Genomic DNA, 23,507 nt, shown 5'->3' on the forward strand with positions numbered 1-23,507 from the left:
CAATATGATACAGGTGCAGAGGACCAGATAGCGAGCAAAAAGCAGCAAGGATGAGTTGTGAAATTTTTTTATGTTTTTAAACTTTTTTCAGCCACTTTCGTCTTCAGTCATCCTTGCTGCTCCCTGCCCTCTTTCTGATCCAACGTGACTCTGTTGCACCAATATAAAGGTGAGCAGAGGATGAGTATAAGTATTCTTTTTGTTTTTTAAATCTTATGTTTATTATGCTCTGGAGACTGAAGAGATCCCAAAGCATAAAAGGGGACATTCAATTTGCAGAAATTACCTTGTCTGCTTATTGAATTTCCTGGAAAAATTTGCATGAACACGGAAATTCAAACTTTGCCTGATTCGCTCATCTTTAGTCACATAAGGTAGCTTCTTACTTCTTGATACAATATGTTTAAAGCTAAGAGTTCACAGATTTCCTGCCTCTGCTGTATTATCAAATATATCATCAGATGCTGATTCTCTGCAATGAAGAATTATCTTCTGCCAGCCACAATCCACAGCGTCCAACCACATGTTCCCGGTTTCCAAATCCTCTGTCCACAGCAGACATGCCAAACTGCTATGTAGGTTATGTAGAACGTCTGTGGAAGAGGAGTGATTCTAGGAGAAACGTTGCTGGGGCGAGTTGGTAGAGTAAGGCTGCGGAGAAAGAGGAGGTTGGCTGAGAACAGCACTTGCAAAGATGGTGGTGAAGTGAGGCTGTAGAAGATGATAAGGGAAACATGGAGCAAGCAGGTCAGAGCAGTCAACATTGTTTTTTCCCCTTTTTAAGACTGTTTGGCCATCTTAAGAAGAAAGTCTATGAGTGCAGTTGGCGGGACAGAGATTAACAGTCAACTAGATGCAATGAGTGGGCATTAACCCATTCACTCTGAAGTCTGTTTTCACCATGCTGACAGGGCCATTTTTTTCAATTCTGACCAGTGTCACTTTATGTGGTATTAATTCTAGAACAGTTTATCAGACACCGCCGATTCTGAGATTGTTTTTTCATGACGTATTGTACTTCATGACAGTAGTAAACTTAGGACAATATTTTATGTGTTTATTTGTAAAAAATATAATTTGGAGAAAATTTAGAACATTTTGCAAAATTTAAACTTTAATTTTTATGACCTTAAGGCCCGTTTCACACGTCAGTGAAAAACAGTGACTTTTTTCACTGGCGTGTAAAACACGCACATGTCCCTGCGTGTGCTGGGATTCACGGCACACGTGGGTTGTCTAAGTGCAATCCAGGCTCCGTTCTCCGTGGCCCGTGATTGCACTTAGAAAACAACTCACCTGTGCCCGCTCCCGCAGTCCATGGTACTGATCGCTCCCGCGGTGCAGCATCCGGCCGGCGGTGACCCCCGCAGCAGCTGCTTCCGGGTCGGCTGTGTCGCGCATAATGAATATGCGAGACAATAATGAGCCGGCTTAGAAGCAGCAGGGAGAACGGGCTGCAGAGGACATCGCTGGACGCCGGGTGAGTTAAAATGTTTTTTATTTTAAAAGCACGTTTTTTTCTGGCACGTGTTTCACGGACCACACCACTGCGTGGTCCGTGGAACATCAGTGATGCCAGAAAAAAATGGACATGTCTCCGTGCGGCAATCACGCACACGCGGGAACGCCGCACGGAGACACGTGCAGTGAAAGATCTACCTACTTTACAACAGCACACTTTTTTAATCCCGCTTTTTGTTATTAAGAAGCATTACATTTTATCAGAAATTTCTCATTTCTCCAACAAAACTTACAAAAACAATTTTTTCAGGGATCACATCACAATTGAAGTGACTTTGAGGAGTCTATGTCACAGAAAATATCAAAAAGTGACAATATTTTAAAACTGCACCCCTCAAAGTGCTTCAAATCACATTCAAGAAGTTTTTTAACCCTTTAGGTGCTTCACAGGAATTAAAGTCATATGGAAGGAAAAAAAAATTTTTACTTTTAACCACAGAAATGTTTTTTAGCCTCAAATTTTTAATTTTTACAAGGGCTTAAAGGCGTTAACTAGAGATGTGTGTTGTGCAATGAATCATTATAAATGTAGTCTGAATGGTCCAAGGGAGTTCTGGTTGTAGACTATGAACATAAACAATAATAAACTGCCTGGCTTTCTGCAAGGGCTGAAGGGGAGCTCTAAACATATGATAAAGGTAAAAAGGGATTGACGGGATCATATATAATGACAGCAAAATATTATTATTCTAATGTCAAGAATACTGTTTTTAATACAAGAAGGCAATTGGTAGTAATTAGTATGATTTTTTTTTCTTAAGTCAAAGATTTTATTTAATAAAATAAATATTTTTTTATTCAAACAAAAGTAATAACAAATGTAAAATAAATTTGTAAATGTTGGAGGTGTTTTTCTGCTCTCCCTTTAGTCCTGATTACTTTGTATATAGGTAATAATTTAAATTATCAATGGTCCTTCATGAGATAGAGAGAGAGAGATACCAATTTGTACTGCAATATATACCAAAAAGGATCCCCATTCACACCCACATACAACCCACGACTCCTCCCTTGCTCCGGAATCTTTTGTGATACAATGTCCAATCAATTTCCGGTAATATGAGCAATGGCGTATGGTTGCAGTGGTCATCTTCGTCCTGCAGATGGCATCCTTGTACTTTGGGTTAAAGTTTTGGGGCCAAAAAGGCCTGGGGCATAACAGCTGGCTCCGAGAAGTCTAACTCAAGATCAAAGGTTTGTATAGCACTTAAACAAGGGGTTGTTCACCAATGCACATTTCAATAGGCTAGAAACAGAATATCCAATTACTGGACACTGATATGTACCTGTCCAAAAGACCACAAACAAGGTATTCAAAAACACCACAGGAGTTGTGGATCTTCTGAGAGACTAAAGCCACAGTATTCAATTCCAATGGAGATGCAACCTTTATCCCTTTGACAGAACAAAGGTCAAAACATCAAAGAACACACACAATGGCCTTCCTGCCAGACAGGTTATGCGACTCCAAAACTGTACATAGCTGATTCCTTGGATGTAAAGTCCTGGTAGCTGATAGATACAATATGGAGTCCAGTGATTCCTTGTAATACGTACATTGTCCATGTTGGCTTCCAACAGTAATAATTCAAATAGAATTAGTAAGCAGGTTTTTACTACCTCGCCTGAGAGCAGCACAATATAGAAGCAGAGACCCAGGTTCCAGTGATACATTACTTACTGGGCAGCTTTCTGCAGCTTTGATAAAAATGACTGTTTATCTGCTGCTGATCTAGTATAGATGAGAGAGCTGGTGGCAGGGGCCGAGTTAGGCCGGAGTCACACATGTGAGTGACTCACGTGAAATACATGTGAGTCTCGCATTGCATCACCCAGCATGGCCTGCTGCTCTCGGGACAGGACCATCTCAGCTGCATAGAGCTGACCTGCTCCTGTCAGGAGAGTGTGTGGCCATGCAGGGTGATGCAATGCGAGACTTGCGCGAGATACATGCAAGTGTGACTCCGGCCTTATACAGAACTCATGAATAAGCTTGAATATCTGGAAAAAGGTTACAAGTCTGGTAGCGATAATCTTCTGCCAATAATAAAATGATTTTATCACAACTACACAAAGAAAACCAGTGTGTGATACATCACTGAAATCAGGGTAGAAATAAACTGGTGACAGATTCTTTTTAAGGGGTTATCTTTTATACTTTTGTTCAACAAGTATTAATAATGGAATTTTAATAATACTCCAACTAGGATTGTTTTTTAGATGTCTAATATATGATGCCTGCACATAATATTGTTTATTACTAACTCAAATACTTCTATATTTCTACAGCTCGAACATGTGGCTCAAATCTTCAAGGACCGGCAGGCATTATTACTTCACCTAACTATCCAGTTCAGTATGAAGACAATGCCCATTGTGTATGGGTTGTAACAAGCACAGATCCAGCCAAGGTATGATTGTCATTTCTTTTTTAGATTTCTATGTGGAAATTGTTACATAATATATTTATTGAGCTAATCTCACCTTGCGAGCCACGCCTAAAGTTTAAAAGGCTATTTTAGATGTTACTGATCACTCATGTTCAGCAATGTTTCTGGTTTCTAACTGCTAATTTTTAAAGAGAAAGTCCCAGCAAGAGTAATGGAAATATGGTACAAAAAAAAAATAATTTTGCATTGTCCCTAATCCAAATCAAAAACAGCAATAAATCATGTGCAAAATTCACGCAACATATTTGTAGATTTGTGAAGGATTTTGATTCATATTTGCAGCAGATTTTATCATAAGTATTCTAAAGACTGAAATAAGGTGAAAATCTGTAGGATAACTGAACATAATACTAATGTAAACTTTGAATATCCGTTCGAATTCAGATCTTGGATGTCGATGAGATTGCTGGTACTTGAAAATTCTCCAATTTGTCTGCCTATTAAATATAGAGGAAAAATCTTCAGCATATGTGTCCAGAATGAACATACCCTAAAGGGGGCTTTACACGCTGCAACATCGCTAGCAATGTTGCTAGCGTTCGCACCCGCCCCCGTCGTTTGTGCATCACGGGCAAATCGCTGCCCGTGGCGGACAAAATCGCTAGTACCCGTCATACATACTTACCTTCCTAGCGACGTCGCTGTGGGCGGTGAACAGCCTCTTTTCTAAGGCTACGGTTCGTGCGGCATCACAGCGACGTCACACGGCAGGCGTCCAATAGAAACAGAGAGGCTGAGAGCAGCCACATGAAAGTCATGCCCACCTCATTGCCGGCAGGACGCAGGTACGTTGTGGATCGTTGTTCCTAGAGTGTCACACGTAGCGATGTGTGCTGCCTCAGGAACGATGAACAACCTGCGTCCTGAACCAGCAACGATATTTGGGAACTGAACGACGTGTCAACAATCAACGATTAGGTGAGCATTTTTGATCGTTAACAGATGCTCGTCACACGCAACGACGTTGCTAACGAGGTCGGATGTGCGTCACAAATTCCCTGACCCCCAACGACATCTCGTTAGCAATGTCGCTGCGTGTAAAGCCACCTTAAGAGGGTAAAATTGCAAAGACAATAGTAAATAAAGTCTCTTATTTATTATGATTGTAAATGTTAACATTTCTTTTTTTTTTATTTCTGAATTTTTATAATGTACATGATTTTTAGATTAAAAAAACTGCTAAATTTAAGTATTGAAATGGAAGGAATCAAATGTGATATTTGAACTGGTAGTATGACAAAAATTGCAATGCAGCAATTTAAATAAAAAACACTGGTATTTCTATTCCACAATCAAGCATACGTACATAAAAAGTCTACTTGTTTCCTTTACATGCTACATATGACCGCTGCAGACAATAAGTGACCAGTCAGTGGTCAGGTGCTGTACTATTTGTGGTCCAAAACACGTTAGGTGCCTCAATGCACACGATTTAAATATTTGTTTGTAATTTTTATTTTAATGTAGTTCAATAAATATTTGATTTCTTACTATTTTTGTTGGTGCTGGGTCCAACCCAACCCATTCTGCTGTACCATTAACATCATGGCTCCCATTGCTGAGCAGTGATGACTTTATCCCCTTGTTGCCTAATGACATAACTGTTTGTCCCTGCTGTGGTTATCGTGTGTGGTGGGTGCTGTCTTCATTATATAGCTGACATTTGTGTCTAACAGATGTTTAACAATTGAAATGCTACTGTCAATCTCTGCCAGCAGCATCTACATGTAATGTACACTACTGATGTTTGCACATCTACTCTCATCATCATCCTACAAAGGGACCATGGGGCATGGCCTGAGCTTCATAGATTTCATTAACTTTAAGATTTTTACCATATAATTCAGTATTGTGATATTGCAGTAAATAGTATGATAAGCATTCAGATGATTGCAGTTCAAGTTTCCTAGGGGATTAAAATAAAATTTTAAAAACTTTAAAAAATATATAAACCTTTTATTCGCCCCCTTTTTCTACCTTTAAGAAAATGTAACTAAAGCAATCATGAAATAAACATATCTGGTATTGCAGCATTCATAACAGAAAAAAAAAAAAAAATATATATATATATATATATATATATAAAAATAAATATATATATATATATATATATGGGTGTGTGAGACGTGTGTATATATACCGTATTTTTCGCTTTATAAGACGCACCTGATTATAAGACGCACCCCCAAATTTGGTGAAGGAAAAGAGATTTTTTTTTTTAATGTTAAATGGGGTCCATCTGATAATGCCAGTGTCCGTCAAACAAATCATATAGGGTATATGTCCCTCATAGCCCCCCATCCTAAAATTAGCCCACCTTAATCTGGATATGGCCCCCTTATATTGAATATAGCCCCCTTGTGCTGGGACACGTCCCCCTGTGCTGCCCATGGCCCCTATAGATGGTACACCTCCCCTGTGTTTGATATGGCCCCCATGTGTGCTGCCCATGGCCCCTATAGATGGTATACCTCCCCTTTGTTTGATATGGCCCCCATGTGTGCTGCCCATGACCCCTATAGATGGCACACCTCCCCTGTGTTAGATATGGCCCCATGTGTCCTGAGACCATGACCCCTATAGATGGCACATCTCCCCTGTGTTAGATATGGCCCCATGTGTGCTGCCCATGGCCACTATAGATGGAACATCTCCCCTGTGTTAGATATGCCCCCCATGTGTGCTGCCCATGGCCACTATAGATGGCACATCTCCCCTGTGTTAGATGTGGCCCCCATGTGTGCTGCCCATGGCCCCTATAGATGGCACATCTCCCCTGTGTTAGATGTGGCCCCCATACTGCTGCCCATAATAAAATAAAACACTCTTTCCTTACCTTCTCAGCGCTGTCCCTTCTCATGTCTCCCACCTCGCAGTTGAGCTCCGGCTTCCTGCAGTTCCTGGTTCTTGCTGCCGATCATGTGATCGGCATGGCAGAGTGATATCATCTCTGCGTGCCTTATCACAGACAACAGCAGCAGGAGATCGGAGATCAGCGCTGGAGGTAAGTAAAGCTTTTTTTATTTTACTATGGGCAGCAGCACGGGGGCCATATCTAACACAGGGGGGATCATGTGTGATCAAAGGAGGGCGCAGGCAGATATAATATGCCCCGCTGCCCCAGCCCCTCAGCGTGATGCAGTTTCAGCACCACGCTGCTGATGGATAGCGGCTGTGCATATTATATGAGCGGGAGCAGGAGATCGAACGCTGCCGCCCGCAGCTTTCACCTGCCCCCAGCACCGCTCCAGAGAGGACCCTGCAGTATATATATATACACCCCCCGTATATTCGGTTTATAAGACGCACCCCCTACTTTCCCCCAAAATTTGGGGGAACAAAAGTGCGTCTTATAAAGCGAAAAATACGGTATATATATATATATATATATATATATATATATATATATATATATATATAGATATATATATATATTCTATATATATATATATATATACATATATATATATATATATATATATATATATATATATAGATATATATATATATATATATTTATATATATTTATATACTGTACATATATAATAAACTTCTTCTATAAACAGCATAGTGAGAAAGAAAAGTTCAAATGCCAGAAATGGATTATTTTGGACATCAATCCCTCTTAAAATGATTAATTAAACACCATTTAAAATGTAAAATCTACCCAAGCGTATTAATAAAATCATCAGAAGCCCTCACACAACTCAATCAACAAAAAAATGTAAAGGATGGATCGTAGAAAATGGTGACGCAAATCTCAATTCAATATTTGATTCAAATACCTGAATTATTTTTCCCAAAATGACAAAATCGCAATTTTCAAAATCTCATAACACTTGAATTTTTTTTACATTGTCCAGTACATTATGAATGCTGCCAAATAAACTATAACTGTTTTGCAAAACAAACAAGCCTTAATAAAAATTACATTTTGGAAAAGATGAATAAGGAAACGCACGAAAAATATCAAAACAAAAAAATTGTGTTTGGGTAGCCACAGCAACAAAATAAAAATATAATAACAGGTGAACATCCTGGCAACTCCAAAATGATATCATTATAAACATAGACTTGGGGCACATTAAGCAAGAAATCACAAAGATCTATATTGCAAAAATTGTAAGCATCACGCCTTTTGGTAAATGGTGATATAAGTAAGGATGAGCGAACCCGAACTGGAAAGTTTAGGGTCCATACGGTGCTGAATCTCGAAAACACACTTTTTACTGTATGTCCAGTTTAGCCACCAATGTAAAATAATAAAAAATTAAAAGAAAGCAAAATGCAGAATAAAGCAGGAGAATTATGCTTACTGAGTCTCCTGCGTAGCTGTCACACTGCTTATGGGTCTGCTCATTAACCCTTATGAATATTGAATGCTTCCGCTGCCCTTCGTCTGTGACAGCGTCTGTGAGTGGTTGCAGTCAGACTACCAGCATGCTGATATCTGTGATGGTTATGAAGTTTAAAAATAATAATAACTGAGAAAATTAGATAGGGTCACCCATATATTGATACCCAGTGCAGATAAAACAGATATACAGGCTGCAGCCCCCAGCTTTGCATGTTATCTTGGCTACGTATCAAAATACAGGGGATCCCATGCAACTTTTTTTTTAAAAAAAATGGAGTGCGGTCCTCCCCAATTTTGATACCCAGCCAAGAAAAAGCAAACAACTGGGGTCTGGTTTTCTCAGGTTTTGAGTGGCCCATGGTTATTGGGCCCCCAGACTAAAACTAGCAGACTGCAGCTGTTCTGGAATTGTTGCATCCATTAGATACATAATTCCAGTACTTTATCTGGCTCATCTAGATTTCTGTGGTACAGTGGCAATCTGGGGAATATGAGGAATTAATGACAGCTGTGATTAAAAAATAAAAAAAAAAATTCTGAATTTTTTGGATCATTTAAATAAAATGAAAGTTATGCATCTTTGGTATCTCTTTAATCTTACTGATGTGAAGAATCTGCCAGGTAATTGTTATGGTAAAATGTAAATAAAAAACAAAGCTATTGCAGAATTACACTTTTTTTGCTACTTAGCTACACATATTTTTTCCTGTTTTCCAGTACATTATCTGAAAAACTGATGGTGTCATGCGAAAAAAAAGGCATCCCTGTAAATAAGCAAGCCTTTACATGGCTATATTGATGGAAAACTAAAAAAACGTTATGGCTCTTGGAATAAGGGGTGCAATAAACAAAATCATAAAAAATAAAAATTGCCCAATCATTGAAACCTTAAAGCCAATTTGCCATTTTTTTTAAACTGTGTTTATTAATTATATGATATATCCAATGTATTTACCTTTACAAGTCTATGCTGAATGTTTTAAAATTATGGGCAGTTAACAATAAAGCCTCTGTGCATTATTAAAGCTTTGAAATATTGCTTAATTAGCTTCTTTGACTGGTGCCTAATATGACAAGTCTAAAAGTTTCCACAGGGTGTTGGTGATTTAATTATTGAGGCTTCTTGTTCTTCTATAGTTCTAAATTATGCTTTTAGTATTATCATCATACTATGATTTTAATAATACCACAGTCATTTTAGAACGACATTACATCGATCAGATGTAGCATCAACTATAAACTTTGATTCTTCATGTGAACTGATTTATGTTTTAAATATAATTGTTATTGTCACTCCTTTCACTTTTTGAAAACTAATTTCAATTAATTCATATCTGTTCATTGCTTTGATTTTAAATCGTCAAAATTGAAAAAAAATTAAATTTTGGCCCCAATTAAGAAAGCCTGGTATTTTTTTTTTTTTTAAATCTTGTGACAAGCAGGAATAATATGTAGCAAATTCAGTGGAGTGTGCTTCCTTGCACCTTGACAGAAGCATGTCAAGTCAGGGATTGGAGTAATATTTCTTATTTTAGAAATACAGTATAGTCTTTATTGAAGAATTTGACAGGCAGCATTAGCCATTCTGTATCCCATCAGCTTCACATATTTTGATGTAGGTATGCAAAATTGGCATGTAAAAAGCGAAAGTCCCCCCAAAAAATTCGAGGACTTTTCAAAGTGTTTAACTTGTTATTGCTCAATGTCTCTGCCCCTTTGCATATATTTATCTCCTATGCAGAACTGCTAAAGTATGGTGGATTTCACAAAATCTACTTCTATCCTACAAAGCTGAATATGCTTTACTGATATCCCTTACCAGTAGAGTTGAGCGCGGTTCGTGGTTCGTGGTTCTCCAGTTCGCGGCTCGAGTGATTTTGGGGCATGTTCTAGATCGAACTAGAACTCGAGCTTTTTGCAAAAGCTCGATAGTTCTAGAAACGTTCGAGAACGGTTCTAGCAGCCAAAAAACAGCTAAATCCTAGCTTGGTTTCTGCTGTAATAGTGTAAGTCACTCTGTGAATCAAACTATTATCACATTTCAGTGTATAGTGTGCGTGAACAGCGCCTTCAGATCACTGCTGTTTCTATAATGGCGATCGCCATTTTTTTTTTTTTTTTCTTGTCTTCCTTCCCTAAGCGCGCGCGTCTTGTGGGGCGGGCCAGCATGTCAGCCAATCACAGACACACACACACCTAAGTGGACTTTGAGCCAGAGAAGCAACGGCATGTGTGATAGGATCTGCATGTCACATGTCCCTGCATTATAAAACCGGACATTTTCTTCACGAACGCCATTATCTGCCTTCTGCGTCTTTGGTGTCAGACATCAGTGTCGCAGCTCCGTCCTCCTGAGTCCTATAGCCGATACAGCTGTATGCGCTGCATACACAGCGTTAGACAGCTTAGGGAGAGCACATTCTAGCAGTCCTTTTAAGGGCTCAAAGCGGCAGGGTCAGAGAGCCATAAGTGACAGGTCCTGCAAACAGCAACAGCGTCTGTGTAGCCCAGGTCAGGGATTTCCTCCCTGCATTTCACCATTAGGAGGGAATAGAAAGGCAGGCTTCCATTCCTCTATCCAGAGCACCACAATCCTGCCACTGTACCCTCTTGTCCTCTGCACACTCCAACTCATTCTAAGTAAGCCATTATACTAGCAAACATTCAGTGTACCTAGTGGCATCCTATACGTGGCTATTGGACTTTGCTATAGTCCCACTAGTGCAAAGACATTTGCAGAGCACGTCTGCCTGCATTGCACACTACAACTTTTTTAAACTAAGCAATTTTACTAGCAAACACTCAGTGTACCTAGTGGCATCCTATACGTGGCTATTGGACTTTGCTATAGTCCCACTAGTGCCAAGACATTTGCAGAGCGCATCTGCCTGCGTTGCACACTCCAACGAATTATAACTAAGCCATTATACTTGCACACACTCAGTGTACCTAGTGGCATCCTATACGTGGCTATTGGACTTTGCTATAGTCCCACTAGTGCAAAGACATTAGCAGAGCACATCTGCCTGCATTGCACACTCCAAGTTTTTTAAACTAAGCAATTTTACTAGCAAACACTCAGTGTACCTAGTGGCATCCTATACGTGGCTATTGGACTTTGCTATAGTCCCACTAGTGCAAAGACATTTGCAGAGCACGTCTGCCTGCATTGCACACTACAACTTTTTTAAACTAAGCAATTTTACTAGCAAACACTCAGTGTACCTAGTGGCATCCTATACGTGGCTATTGGACTTTGCTATAGTCCCACTAGTGCCAAGACATTTGCAGAGCGCATCTGCCTGCGTTGCACACTCCAACTAATTATAACTAAGCCATTATACTTGCACACACTAAGTGTTTTTTAGTGGCATCCTATACGTGGCTATTGGACTTTGCTATAGTCCTACTAGTGCCAAGACATTTGCAGAGCGCATCTGCCTGCGTTGCACACTCCAACTAATTATAACTAAGCCATTATACTAGCACACACTCCGTGAACCTAGTGGCATCCTATACGTGGCTATTGGACTTTGCTATAGTCCCACTAGTGCCAAGACATTTGCAGCATGTCTGCCTGCGTTGCACACTCCAACTAATTATAACTAAGCCATTATACTAGCACACACTCAGTGTACCTAGTGGCATCCTATACGTGGCTATTGGACTTTGCTATAGTCCCACTAGTGCCAAGACATTTGCAGCACGTCTGCCTGCGTTGCACACTCCAACTAATTATAACTAAGCCATTATACTAGCACACACTCAGTGTACCTAGTGGCATCCTATACGTGGCTATTGGACTTTGCTATAGTCCCACTAGTGCCAAGACATTTGCAGCACGTCTGCCTGCGTTGCACACTCCAACTAATTATAACTAAGCCATTATACTAGCACACACTCAGTGTACCTAGTGGCATCCTATACGTGGCTATTGGACTTTGCTATAGTCCCACTAGTGCCAAGACATTTGCAGCACGTCTGCCTGCGTTGCACACTCCAACTAATTATAACTAAGCCATTATACTAGCACACACTCAGTGTACCTAGTGGCATCCTATACGTGGCTATTGGACTTTGCTATAGTCCCACTAGTGCCAAGACATTTGCAGCATGTCTGCCTGCATTGCACACTCCAACTAATTATAACTAAGCCATTATACTAGCACACACTCAGTGTACCTAGTGGCATCCTATACGTGGCTATTGGACTTTGCTATAGTCCCACTAGTGCCAAGACATTTGCAGCACGTCTGCCTGCGTTGCACACTCCAACTAATTATAACTAAGCCATTATACTAGCACACACTCAGTGTACCTAGTGGCATCCTATACGTGGCTATTGGACTTTGCTATAGTCCCACTAGTGCCAAGACATTTGCAGCACGTCTGCCTGCGTTGCACACTCCAACTAATTATAACTAAGCCATTATACTAGCACACACTCAGTGTACCTAGTGGCATCCTATACGTGGCTATTGGACTTTGCTATAGTCCCACTAGTGCCAAGACATTTGCAGCACGTCTGCCTGCGTTGCACACTCCAACTAATTATAACTAAGCCATTATACTAGCACACACTCAGTGTACCTAGTGGCATCCTATACGTGGCTATTGGACTTTGCTATAGTCCCACTAGTGCCAAGACATTTGCAGCACGTCTGCCTGCGTTGCACACTCCAACTAATTATAACTAAGCCATTATACTAGCACACACTCAGTGTACCTAGTGGCATCCTATACGTGGCTATTGGACTTTGCTATAGTCCCACTAGTGCCAAGACATTTGCAGCAAGTCTGCCTGCGTTGCACACTCCAACTAATTATAACTAAGCCATTATACTAGCACACACTCAGTGTACCTAGTAGCATCCTATACGTGGCTATTGGACTTTGCTATAGTCCTACTAGTGCCAAGACATTTGCAGAGCGCATCTGCCTGCGTTGCACACTCCAACTAATTATAACTAAGCCATTATACTAGCACACACTCAGTGAACCTAGTGGCATCCTATACGTGGCTATTGGACTTTGCTATAGTCCCACTAGTGCCAAGACATTTGCAGCACGTCTGCCTGCGTTGCACACTCCAACGAATTATAACTAAGTTACATTGTCAGGGATATTTATTCTTTATTATTCTGCTGTTAATAAAGCTAGACCACCACTGCAATCTTCACCACCTCTCAATTTTTACTACCACATTTTCAGTCCACAATCTTGTCGCAATCAACATGAGTGGCAAAATGACAGATGCTGGTGGAAAGGGGAAGAGGCGTGGTGGAAAAGGCAAACAAGGTTTTGTCAGTGGGGAAGGTGCCAAAGCTCCATTATCATCTGCTGAAGATAGACCATCTACTAGCAAAAGTAAGATGTCTACTACTTATTGTGGACAATCCGATGTGCTCCCTTTTTTACGGACACGAACAAGAGGAACAAAGGTAGATGATGGGCAAAAAAGGAAAATGCTTGAATGGATCTCAAGTGGTCCAACAAGTGCCCTCTCAGCCACTTCAAGTACCGCATCCAAAAAACACCATTCCTCTGAGTTGTCATCCCAATCACACTTGATTTCTCCCAGCTCTGAAGTCTCCATCAGCCCTGCACAGTATGGTGGAACTGAGATGGCTGAGTCTGCAGAGCTGTTCAGTCACACTATAGCCTGGGAATCAGAGGTCTGCTCCCAAGCTACAGTGAGTACAGAACAGGAAATGGTCTGCAGTGATGCCCAGAACCTTTGTGACTCAGATTCAGGCCGTGAAGACCAAGTTTCTGAGCATAATGTTGACCCTTTGTCACAAACTGTAACACCTGTGGTTATAGACAATGAGGAACATACTGATGAAGATGAGACGCAGATACCCGATTGGGATGACAACTTAAATATTCGGTCAGGGCAAGAAGAGGCTCGGTCTGAGGGGGAGGGGAGTGCGAACACAACAATTGATGATGACGTTCTAGATCCCACCTACTGTCAAGCCCCAGTCAGGCACTCGAGGAGGTCAACAGAGGCGGTGGAGGAGGATGCAACCGACGACGAAGTTACCTTGCGCCTTCCTGGACAGAGTCGGAGCACTGGTAGCACGTCTACAACTGCATCCTCAGCCACCACTCTGCCTATGAGCATTATTCGGGGTGGATCAACAGGTCGCATGGCCTCTAAGCCTTGCCTAGCCTGGGCCTTTTTTCACATCGAAAAAGATCGCCCAACTCATGTGATATGTAACATTTGTCATGATTCTGTTAGTAGAGGTCAAAACCTCAGCAGTTTGACAACTTCTTCCATGAATCATCACATGAATAAATATCATAAGTCCCGGTGGGAAGCTCACCGTGCTGCAATGCCGGCTAGCGGAGCGAACCATCCACCGCCCGCCCCTTCCAGTGCATCCGCGCGCTCTTCATCTTCTAGGACTGTGGGGACAGCTGTCACACCTGTTTTTCCACGCAAAACTTCCACCACTGTAACCGCAACAGGCAGTTTGCTTGTAAGGTCGTCAGTTGGTTTGGAAGGGGAAACAAGTGAGTGTGTACAGCTCTCTCAGACATCGATAGCACCAACGTTGGATGAAGGCAACATCATGTCTCCGCCTGCACTTTCCTCACAAACCTGCATTTTTCCAGGGACACCCTACTCAACACCGTCTACACACAGCAGCCAGATCTCTGTCCCTCAGATGTGGTCAAATAAAAGGCCACTTCCTCCGACCCATGACAAAGCTAAGAGGTTGACTCTATCCCTCTGTAAGCTGTTGGCTACCGAAATGCTGCCTTTCCGCCTAGTGGACACACAGGATTTTAGAGACCTTATGTCTGTCGCTGTGCCCCAGTACCAGATGCCTAGTCGCCACTACTTCTCTAAGAAAGGTGTGCCCGCGCTACACCAGCATGTCGCACACAACATCACCGCTTCCTTGAGAAACTCTGTGTGTGAACGGGTGCATTTCACCACCGATACTTGGACCAGTAAGCATGGACAGGGACGTTACATGTCGCTGACTGGGCACTGGGTAACTATGGTGATAGATGGTGAAGGGTCTGCTGCACAAGTCTTGCCGTCCCCACGACTTGTGTGTCAATCCTCTGTCTGTCCAAGTTCCGCCACAGCTTCTGCATCCTCCACCTCATCTGGGTCCTCCACCTCCGCCCCAAGCCTGCCTGGTCAGGCCACCAGCGTTCTCACTGCGCAGAAGGAATCACGCACGCCTCATTACTATGCTGGCAGCCGAGCGCAACGGCATCAGGCGGTCTTTAGCTTGACATGTCTTGGTAATAAGAGTCACACAGCTGAGGAGTTGTGGTCAGCTCTGTGGTCCGAGTTTAATAAATGGTTGTCTCCACTCAACCTGCAGCCTGGTAAGGCCGTGTGCGACAATGCTGCAAACCTGGGTGCGGCCCTTCGCCTGGGCAAGGTGACACACGTACCTTGTATGGCTCACGTGTTGAACCTTGTCGTGCAGCAATTTTTAACACACTATCCCGGCCTAGATGGCCTTCTGAACAGGGCACGAAAACTGTCTGCTCACTTCCGGCGTTCAAGCGCCGCAGCTGAGCGACTTGCATCGCTACAGAAGTCTTTCGGCCTGCCGATTCATCGCCTGAAATGCGATGTGGCGACACGCTGGAATTCAACTCTCCACATGTTACAGCGACTGTGGCAGCACCGCAGAGCCCTGGTGCAATACGTCATGACGTATAGCCTGGGCCAACGAGATGCAGAGGTGGGGCAGATCACCCTGATGGAGTGGTCTCAGATCAAGGACCTATGCACCCTTCTGCACAGTTTCGACATGGCGACGAATATGTTTAGCTCTGACAATGCCATTATCAGCATGACGATTCCAGTCATTTACATGCTGGAGCACACGCTAAACACTATTCGGAGTCAGGGGGTGGGACAACATGAAGGGGAGGAACTACAGGAGGATTCATATGTGCAAGGGACAACAACATCACCAAGGTCCAGACGTTCATCATCACCAACGCAGCAGGCATGGGACCATGGGGAACAGGGATCGACAAGGGCGCATAGTAGCAGGCGAAATGTTGAGCAAGGTGCAGGAGAACATGAAGAAATGGAGGACGAACTGTCCATGGACATGGAAGACTCAGCGGATGAGGGAGACCTTGGTCAAATTTCAGTTGAAAGAGGTTGGGGGGAGATGTCAGAGGAAGAAAGAACGGGTAGCACCTCTATGCCACAAACACAGCGTGGACTTGGTCCGCATGGCTGCGCAAGACACATGAGTGCCTTTTTGTTGCACTACCTCCAACATGACAGTCGTATTGTCAAAATTAGAAGTGATGATGACTACTGGATTGCCACACTATTAGATCCCCGGTACAAGTCCAAATTTTGTGACATAATTCCAGCCATAGAAAGGGACGCACGTATGCAGGAGTATCAGCAGAAGCTGTTACTCGATATTAGCTCGGCTTTTCCACCAAACAACCATGCAGGTGCAGGGAGGGAATCTCCCAGTTGTAACTTGACAAACATGGGACGGTCTCGTCATCTTCACCAGTCTACCCGTACCAGTAGGACCGTATCTGGTGCCGGTAACAGCAATTTTATGGAATCTTTTCATAATTTTTTTAGACCCTCTTTTGCAAGGCCACCAGAGACAACAAGTCTGACACATACTCAACGGCTGGAGAGGATGATACAGGAGTATCTCCAAATGAACATCGATGCCATGACTGTGCAACTGGAGCCTTGCTCCTTTTGGGCTTCAAACATAGAAAAATGGCCAGAGCTCTCCAGTTACGCCTTGGAGATTTTGTCGTGTCCAGCTGCCAGCGTTGTCTCTGAACGTGTATTCAGTGCTGCTGGGTGTGTGCTGACAGATAAGCGCACGCGTCTGTCCAGTGACAATGTGGACAGACTGACGTTCATCAAAATGAACAAGTCATGGATCCAGAAGGAATTTACTACCCCTGTGTCATCCTGGGGAGAGTAAATGCTTGTGGATTTGGAATGTGCTTGATGCAAATCAAAACATCCTGTTTGCAACTAGGGCCCAAGTGCTGCCACTGATGGGGTGGGTGTCTGTGTGGCCCAATTTTTGGAAAAAAGGGAGACTCCGCTTGGAGTAACCCTTGCTTACATTGTTTTTAAAAGAAGCCAAGATGAACAAGTCATGGTTCAGCAAAGACTTTGCTACCTACCCCGGTGTCATCCTGGGGACGGATAAGAATGGCGTATTTTTGAATGTGCTTGATGCAAATCAAAACATCCTGTTTGCAACTAGGGCCCAAGTGCTGCCACTGATGGGGTGGGTGTCTGTGTGGCCCAATTTTTGGAAAAAAGGGAGACTCCGCTTGGAGTAACCCTTGCTTACATTGTTTTTAAAAGAAGCCAAGATGAACAAGTCATGGGTCAGCAAAGACTTTGCTACCTACCCCGGTGTCATCCTGGGGACGGTTAATTATGGGGTATTTTTGAATGTGATTGATGCAAATGTAGCTGTGAAGTGTACAACTAGGGCCCAAGTGCTGCCACTGATGGGGTGGGTGTCTGTGTGGCCCAATTTTTGGAAAAAAAGGGAGACTCCGCTTGGAGTAACCCTTGCTTGATGTGTTTTTAAAAGAAGCCAAGATGAACAGAGCTGGGATCAGCAAAGACTTTGCTACCTACCCCGGTGTCATCCTGGGGACGGATAAGAATGGCGTATTTTTGAATGTGCTTGATGCAAATCAAAACATCCTGTTTGCAACTAGGGCCCAAGTGCTGCCACTGATGGGGTGGGTGTCTGTGTGGCCCAATTTTTGGAAAAAAAGGGAGACTCCGCTTGGAGTAACCCTTGCTTGATGTGTTTTTAAAAGAAGCCAAGATGAACAGAGCTGGGATCAGGAAAGACTTTGCTACCTACCCCGGTGTCATCCTGGGGACGGATAAGAATGGCGTATTTTTGAATGTGCTTGATGCAAATCAAAACATCCTGTTTGCAACTAGGGCCCAAGTGCTGCCACTGATGGGGTGGGTGTCTGTGTGGCCCAATTTTTGGAAAAAAAGGGAGACTCCGCTTGGAGTAACCCTTGCTTGATGTGTTTTTAAAAGAAGCCAAGATGAACAGAGCTGGGATCAGCAAAGACTTTGCTACCTACCCCGGTGTCATCCTGGGGACGGATAAGAATGGCGTATTTTTGAATGTGCTTGATGCAAATCAAAACATCTTGTTTGCAACTAGGGCCCAAGTGCTGCCACTGATGGGGTGGGTGTCTGTGTGGCCCAATTTTTGGAAAAAAGGGAGACTCCGCTTGGAGTAACCCTTGCTTACATTGTTTTTAAAAGAAGCCAAGATGAACAAGTCATGGGTCAGCAAAGACTTTGCTACCTACCCCGGTGTCATCCTGGGGACGGTTAATTATGGGGTATTTTTGAATGTGATTGATGCAAATGTAGCTGTGAAGTGTACAACTAGGGCCCAAGTGCTGCCACTGATGGGGTGGGTGTCTGTGTGGCCCAATTTTTGGAAAAAAAGGGAGACTCCGCTTGGAGTAACCCTTGCTTGATGTGTTTTTAAAAGAAGCCAAGATGAACAGAGCTGGGATCAGCAAAGACTTTGCTACCTACCCCGGTGTCATCCTGGGGACGGATAAGAATGGCGTATTTTTGAATGTGCTTGATGCAAATCAAAACATCCTGTTTGCAACTAGGGCCCAAGTGCTGCCACTGATGGGGTGGGTGTCTGTGTGGCCCAATTTTTGGAAAAAAGGGAGACTCCGCTTGGAGTAACCCTTGCTTACATTGTTTTTAAAAGAAGCCAAGATGAACAAGTCATGGGTCAGCAAAGACTTTGCTACCTACCCCGGTGTCATCCTGGGGACGGTTAATTATGGGGTATTTTTGAATGTGATTGATGCAAATGTAGCTGTGAAGTGTACAACTAGAGCCCAAGTGCTGCCACTGATGGGGTGGGTGTCTGTGTGGCCCAATTTTTGGAAAAAAAGGGAGACTCCGCTTGGAGTAACCCTTGCTTGATGTGTTTTTAAAAGAAGCCAAGATGAACAGAGCTGGGATCAGCAAAGACTTTGCTACCTACCCCGGTGTCATCCTGGGGACGGATAAGAATGGCGTATTTTTGAATGTGCTTGATGCAAATCAAAACATCCTGTTTGCAACTAGGGCCCAAGTGCTGCCACTGATGGGGTGGGTGTCTGTGTGGCCCAATTTTTGGAAAAAAAGGGAGACTCCGCTTGGAGTAACCCTTGCTTGATGTGTTTTTAAAAGAAGCCAAGATGAACAGAGCTGGGATCAGGAAAGACTTTGCTACCTACCCCGGTGTCATCCTGGGGACGGATAAGAATGGCGTATTTTTGAATGTGCTTGATGCAAATCAAAACATCCTGTTTGCAACTAGGGCCCAAGTGCTGCCACTGATGGGGTGGGTGTCTGTGTGGCCCAATTTTTGGAAAAAAAGGGAGACTCCGCTTGGAGTAACCCTTGCTTGATGTGTTTTTAAAAGAAGCCAAGATGAACAGAGCTGGGATCAGCAAAGACTTTGCTACCTACCCCGGTGTCATCCTGGGGACGGATAAGAATGGCGTATTTTTGAATGTGCTTGATGCAAATCAAAACATCCTGTTTGCAACTAGGGCCCAAGTGCTGCCACTGATGGGGTGGGTGTCTGTGTGGCCCAATTTTTGGAAAAAAAGGGAGACTCCGCTTGGAGTAACCCTTGCTTGATGTGTTTTTAAAAGAAGCCAAGATGAACAGAGCTGGGATCAGGAAAGACTTTGCTACCTACCCCGGTGTCATCCTGGGGACGGATAAGAATGGCGTATTTTTGAATGTGCTTGATGCAAATCAAAACATCCTGTTTGCAACTAGGGCCCAAGTGCTGCCACTGATGGGGTGGGTGTCTGTGTGGCCCAATTTTTGGAAAAAAAGGGAGACTCCGCTTGGAGTAACCCTTGCTTGATGTGTTTTTAAAAGAAGCCAAGATGAACAGAGCTGGGATCAGCAAAGACTTTGCTACCTACCCCGGTGTCATCCTGGGGACGGATAAGAATGGCGTATTTTTGAATGTGCTTGATGCAAATCAAAACATCCTGTTTGCAACTAGGGCCCAAGTGCTGCCACTGATGGGGTGGGTGTCTGTGTGGCCCAATTTTTGGAAAAAAAGGGAGACTCCGCTTGGAGTAACCCTTGCTTGATGTGTTTTTAAAAGAAGCCAAGATGAACAGAGCTGGGATCAGGAAAAACTTTGCTACCTACCCCGGTGTCATCCTGGGGACGGATAAGAATGGCGTATTTTTGAATGTGCTTGATGCAAATCAAAACATCCTGTTTGCAACTAGGGCCCAAGTGCTGCCACTGATGGGGTGGGTGTCTGTGTGGCCCAATTTTTGGAAAAAAAGGGAGACTCCGCTTGGAGTAACCCTTGCTTGATGTGTTTTTAAAAGAAGCCAAGATGAACAGAGCTGGGATCAGGAAAGACTTTGCTACCTACCCCGGTGTCATCCTGGGGACGGATAAGAATGGCGTATTTTTGAATGTGCTTGATGCAAATCAAAACATCCTGTTTGCAACTAGGGCCCAAGTGCTGCCACTGATGGGGTGGGTGTCTGTGTGGCCCAATTTTTGGAAAAAAGGGAGACTCCGCTTGGAGTAACCCTTGCTTACATTGTTTTTAAAAGAAGCCAAGATGAACAAGTCATGGGTCAGCAAAGACTTTGCTACCTACCCCGGTGTCATCCTGGGGATGGATAAGAATGGCGTATTTTTGAATGTGCTTGATGCAAATGTAGCTGTGAAGTGTACAACTGGGGCACAACTGCTGCCACTGAAGGGGTGGGTGTGTGTGTGGCCCAATTTTTGGAAAAAATGGAGACTCCGCTTGGAGTCACCTTGCGGTGTTTTACATGATTTTAGAAGGGCGTGCCATGCCTATATCTGTGTGTCCTCCTCTTTTTCCTTGTCCAGCTGTTTTGTTTTCGCATGAGTATATGTCCTTGTCACTTTCCAATGTGTTTGAGTTGTTTGTCACCTTTAGGACACCTTTGAGGGTGTTTTCTAGGTGTTTTTCTGTGTTTGTGATTGCCTGCCATTGTTTCCTATGCAGTTCGAGTTCGGTTCGTCGAACGTTCGACGAACCGAACTCGAACGGGAGGTCCGTTCGGCGAACCAACCTCGAGCCGAACCGCGACCGGTTCGCTCATCTCTACTTACCAGTTGTGTTCACATCTGTATTTGAGGTTTTGTCAGTCACACATTCCATCACATTTTAATAAAAGATACTGTTTCATTCAGTAGTTTTCCCTCTAAATGACTCAGACATTAATTACTAGACATGAGCGAACCTCCCAAGGTTCGAGTCAGTTTGCGTTCTCAGACTTCACCTGTGTTCGTTGAACGAATCAACAAATGGTTAAACTAACATATCCGAACCCCATTGAATTCAATGGGAGGCAAAAACAATTGTATAGACAGCACCTTTAGTGGAGCCCAAAAGCTGCCAAAATCACTCAAACTGTTTTACAGTGCACCACAATATTGTGTCACAGTCATTAGCTTCCTAGACAATTAACGTAAGAAATATTGAGGTGGATAAGTGACAGCTGTAGGACTAGTGCTCAGACACCCCTGCCACTACAGACAACACACAACTTGAAGACCTAACTTGGAGTCTCCACATTTCCAAAAATTAAGGGCACAAATCAGGAAAAGTAGCACCAAATGGCCCAGAGTACAAATAGTATAATGGCACAGCATGGATGTGTGTCGCTCCAGGACATCGATCCAGCTTCAGGGACGCCACAGGGTCTTCTTTTGTGTATGGCAAAGAGGTATGTCAGATTTTTGTATGTGTCATGACGCCACTCACGGCTTGCGGTCAGGGATATGGATGACCGCCACTGCAGGTTTTACGAGCATCTGGGGCTGATGGGGTCTGCAGTCAGCTGGTGTGGCCTCCCGTGAGTGAGGCAGGCCCCAGGGGCTCAGGTATGTAGAATAGCAGGTCAGGAATAACTAAGGCTCAGTCCAAAAGTCTTTCAACTGCTTTTTACTCACTTCAGTTGTTGTTGTGGTGAACTGACACGGGCGATGCTGAGATAAACCAGGTTGAACAAAAGCTACTTCGGACAAGTCTGAGGGTAACTAGCTGCCTCGCCTTCCTAGCACTTCTGTGTTCAGATACCCCCTGACTTGAAGTACCGTGAGGTCTATCCAGGGAGTCGCAACTGCCTTTTCTCCCCTTTTTGGACCGTTTGCCGGCAGCATGGACCAGGTGAGATGGCTTCAAGCTCTGTCCCCTTATGGGTCCCTGCATTGCTGCTGAGGCTCGGACTCTGTAAGATTGGTGAGGTACTTGTAGTTCCCCTCACCAGCAGGTTTAGCAGGAAGTTAAAACTGAAGTCTGCTCTAGGGACCTGTTCCCCGTGCGTGCCTAGTCACCGGCAACCTTGTACTGACTGACTGTTTGACTGACTGACTACGTGACCGTTCTCCCCCGTCAACTGTCACTACACCACGAAGGGTCTGACTAGTGGCCGTGCACGTATCCCTTAGCAACCGCCGCTCACCACTACCTGACTGGTTCGCTACACTCCTTTCCTGACAGCCTCTGCACTTTAACTCCCAGCCCCTCCACTACACCTCCTGAAAAGAATTGAAGGCTAGCTCTCTCTGGAGACTACCCAAGGGTCCCCTCTAAAGGTGTGGGAGATCTGGTTGCTATGTGTCTGTGCGTACACACCTCATTCTGGCCTTTAGGATTACCTGGAAGTACTGTCCCAGCATGGGTGCAATACTCAGTGGTGCCTAACCGGGTCAGGGGCGCCACAGATGCATGGTACAGGGCCTGAAACAAGGCCTGGCTTAGCATTTCTAACTTAAACATCGATCAGTAAGAGGTGGATGAGGGACAGCTGTAGGCCTTGTGCTCTGAGACCCCTGCTACTATGCTGTAAACAACACACAACTTGGAGACCCAACTTGGAGTCTCCACATTTCCCAAAAATTTGGCTTGTCATGACTCAGGAGGAAGCTAAAAGAGGAGAAATAGGAAAAATAATAGGTGCCTCATACATAAAAAAGCCACATTGGTAACGTAACAGCTGTGGACACATTATTTGATTGTTGCACTAACAAGGTTCTTGTTGGTAATATCAGCAGAAGTAACAGTATCAGCAAGAGAAGCCACGACAAAGGTGTCACAGACTGCAATAACGC

At 43.7% G+C, this 23,507-nt stretch overlaps 1 protein-coding gene across 2 annotated transcripts in view; it reads left to right on the forward strand.

The window, feature by feature from the left end:
• The window catches only part of CSMD1 (CUB and Sushi multiple domains 1), a 2,926,925-nt gene that overhangs the window by 1,861,454 nt on the left and 1,041,964 nt on the right, over positions 1 to 23,507 (forward strand). For both annotated transcript variants that reach the window (XM_075340315.1, XM_075340314.1), the window contains exon 10: positions 3,811 to 3,932. In XM_075340315.1, the coding sequence (XP_075196430.1) occupies positions 3,811 to 3,932 (122 nt within the window). The remainder of the gene's footprint in view (positions 1 to 3,810; positions 3,933 to 23,507) is intronic.

This window comes from Anomaloglossus baeobatrachus, chromosome 3 (genome assembly GCF_048569485.1).
Source record: "Anomaloglossus baeobatrachus isolate aAnoBae1 chromosome 3, aAnoBae1.hap1, whole genome shotgun sequence".
Classification (NCBI taxonomy): domain Eukaryota; kingdom Metazoa; phylum Chordata; class Amphibia; order Anura; family Aromobatidae; genus Anomaloglossus; species Anomaloglossus baeobatrachus.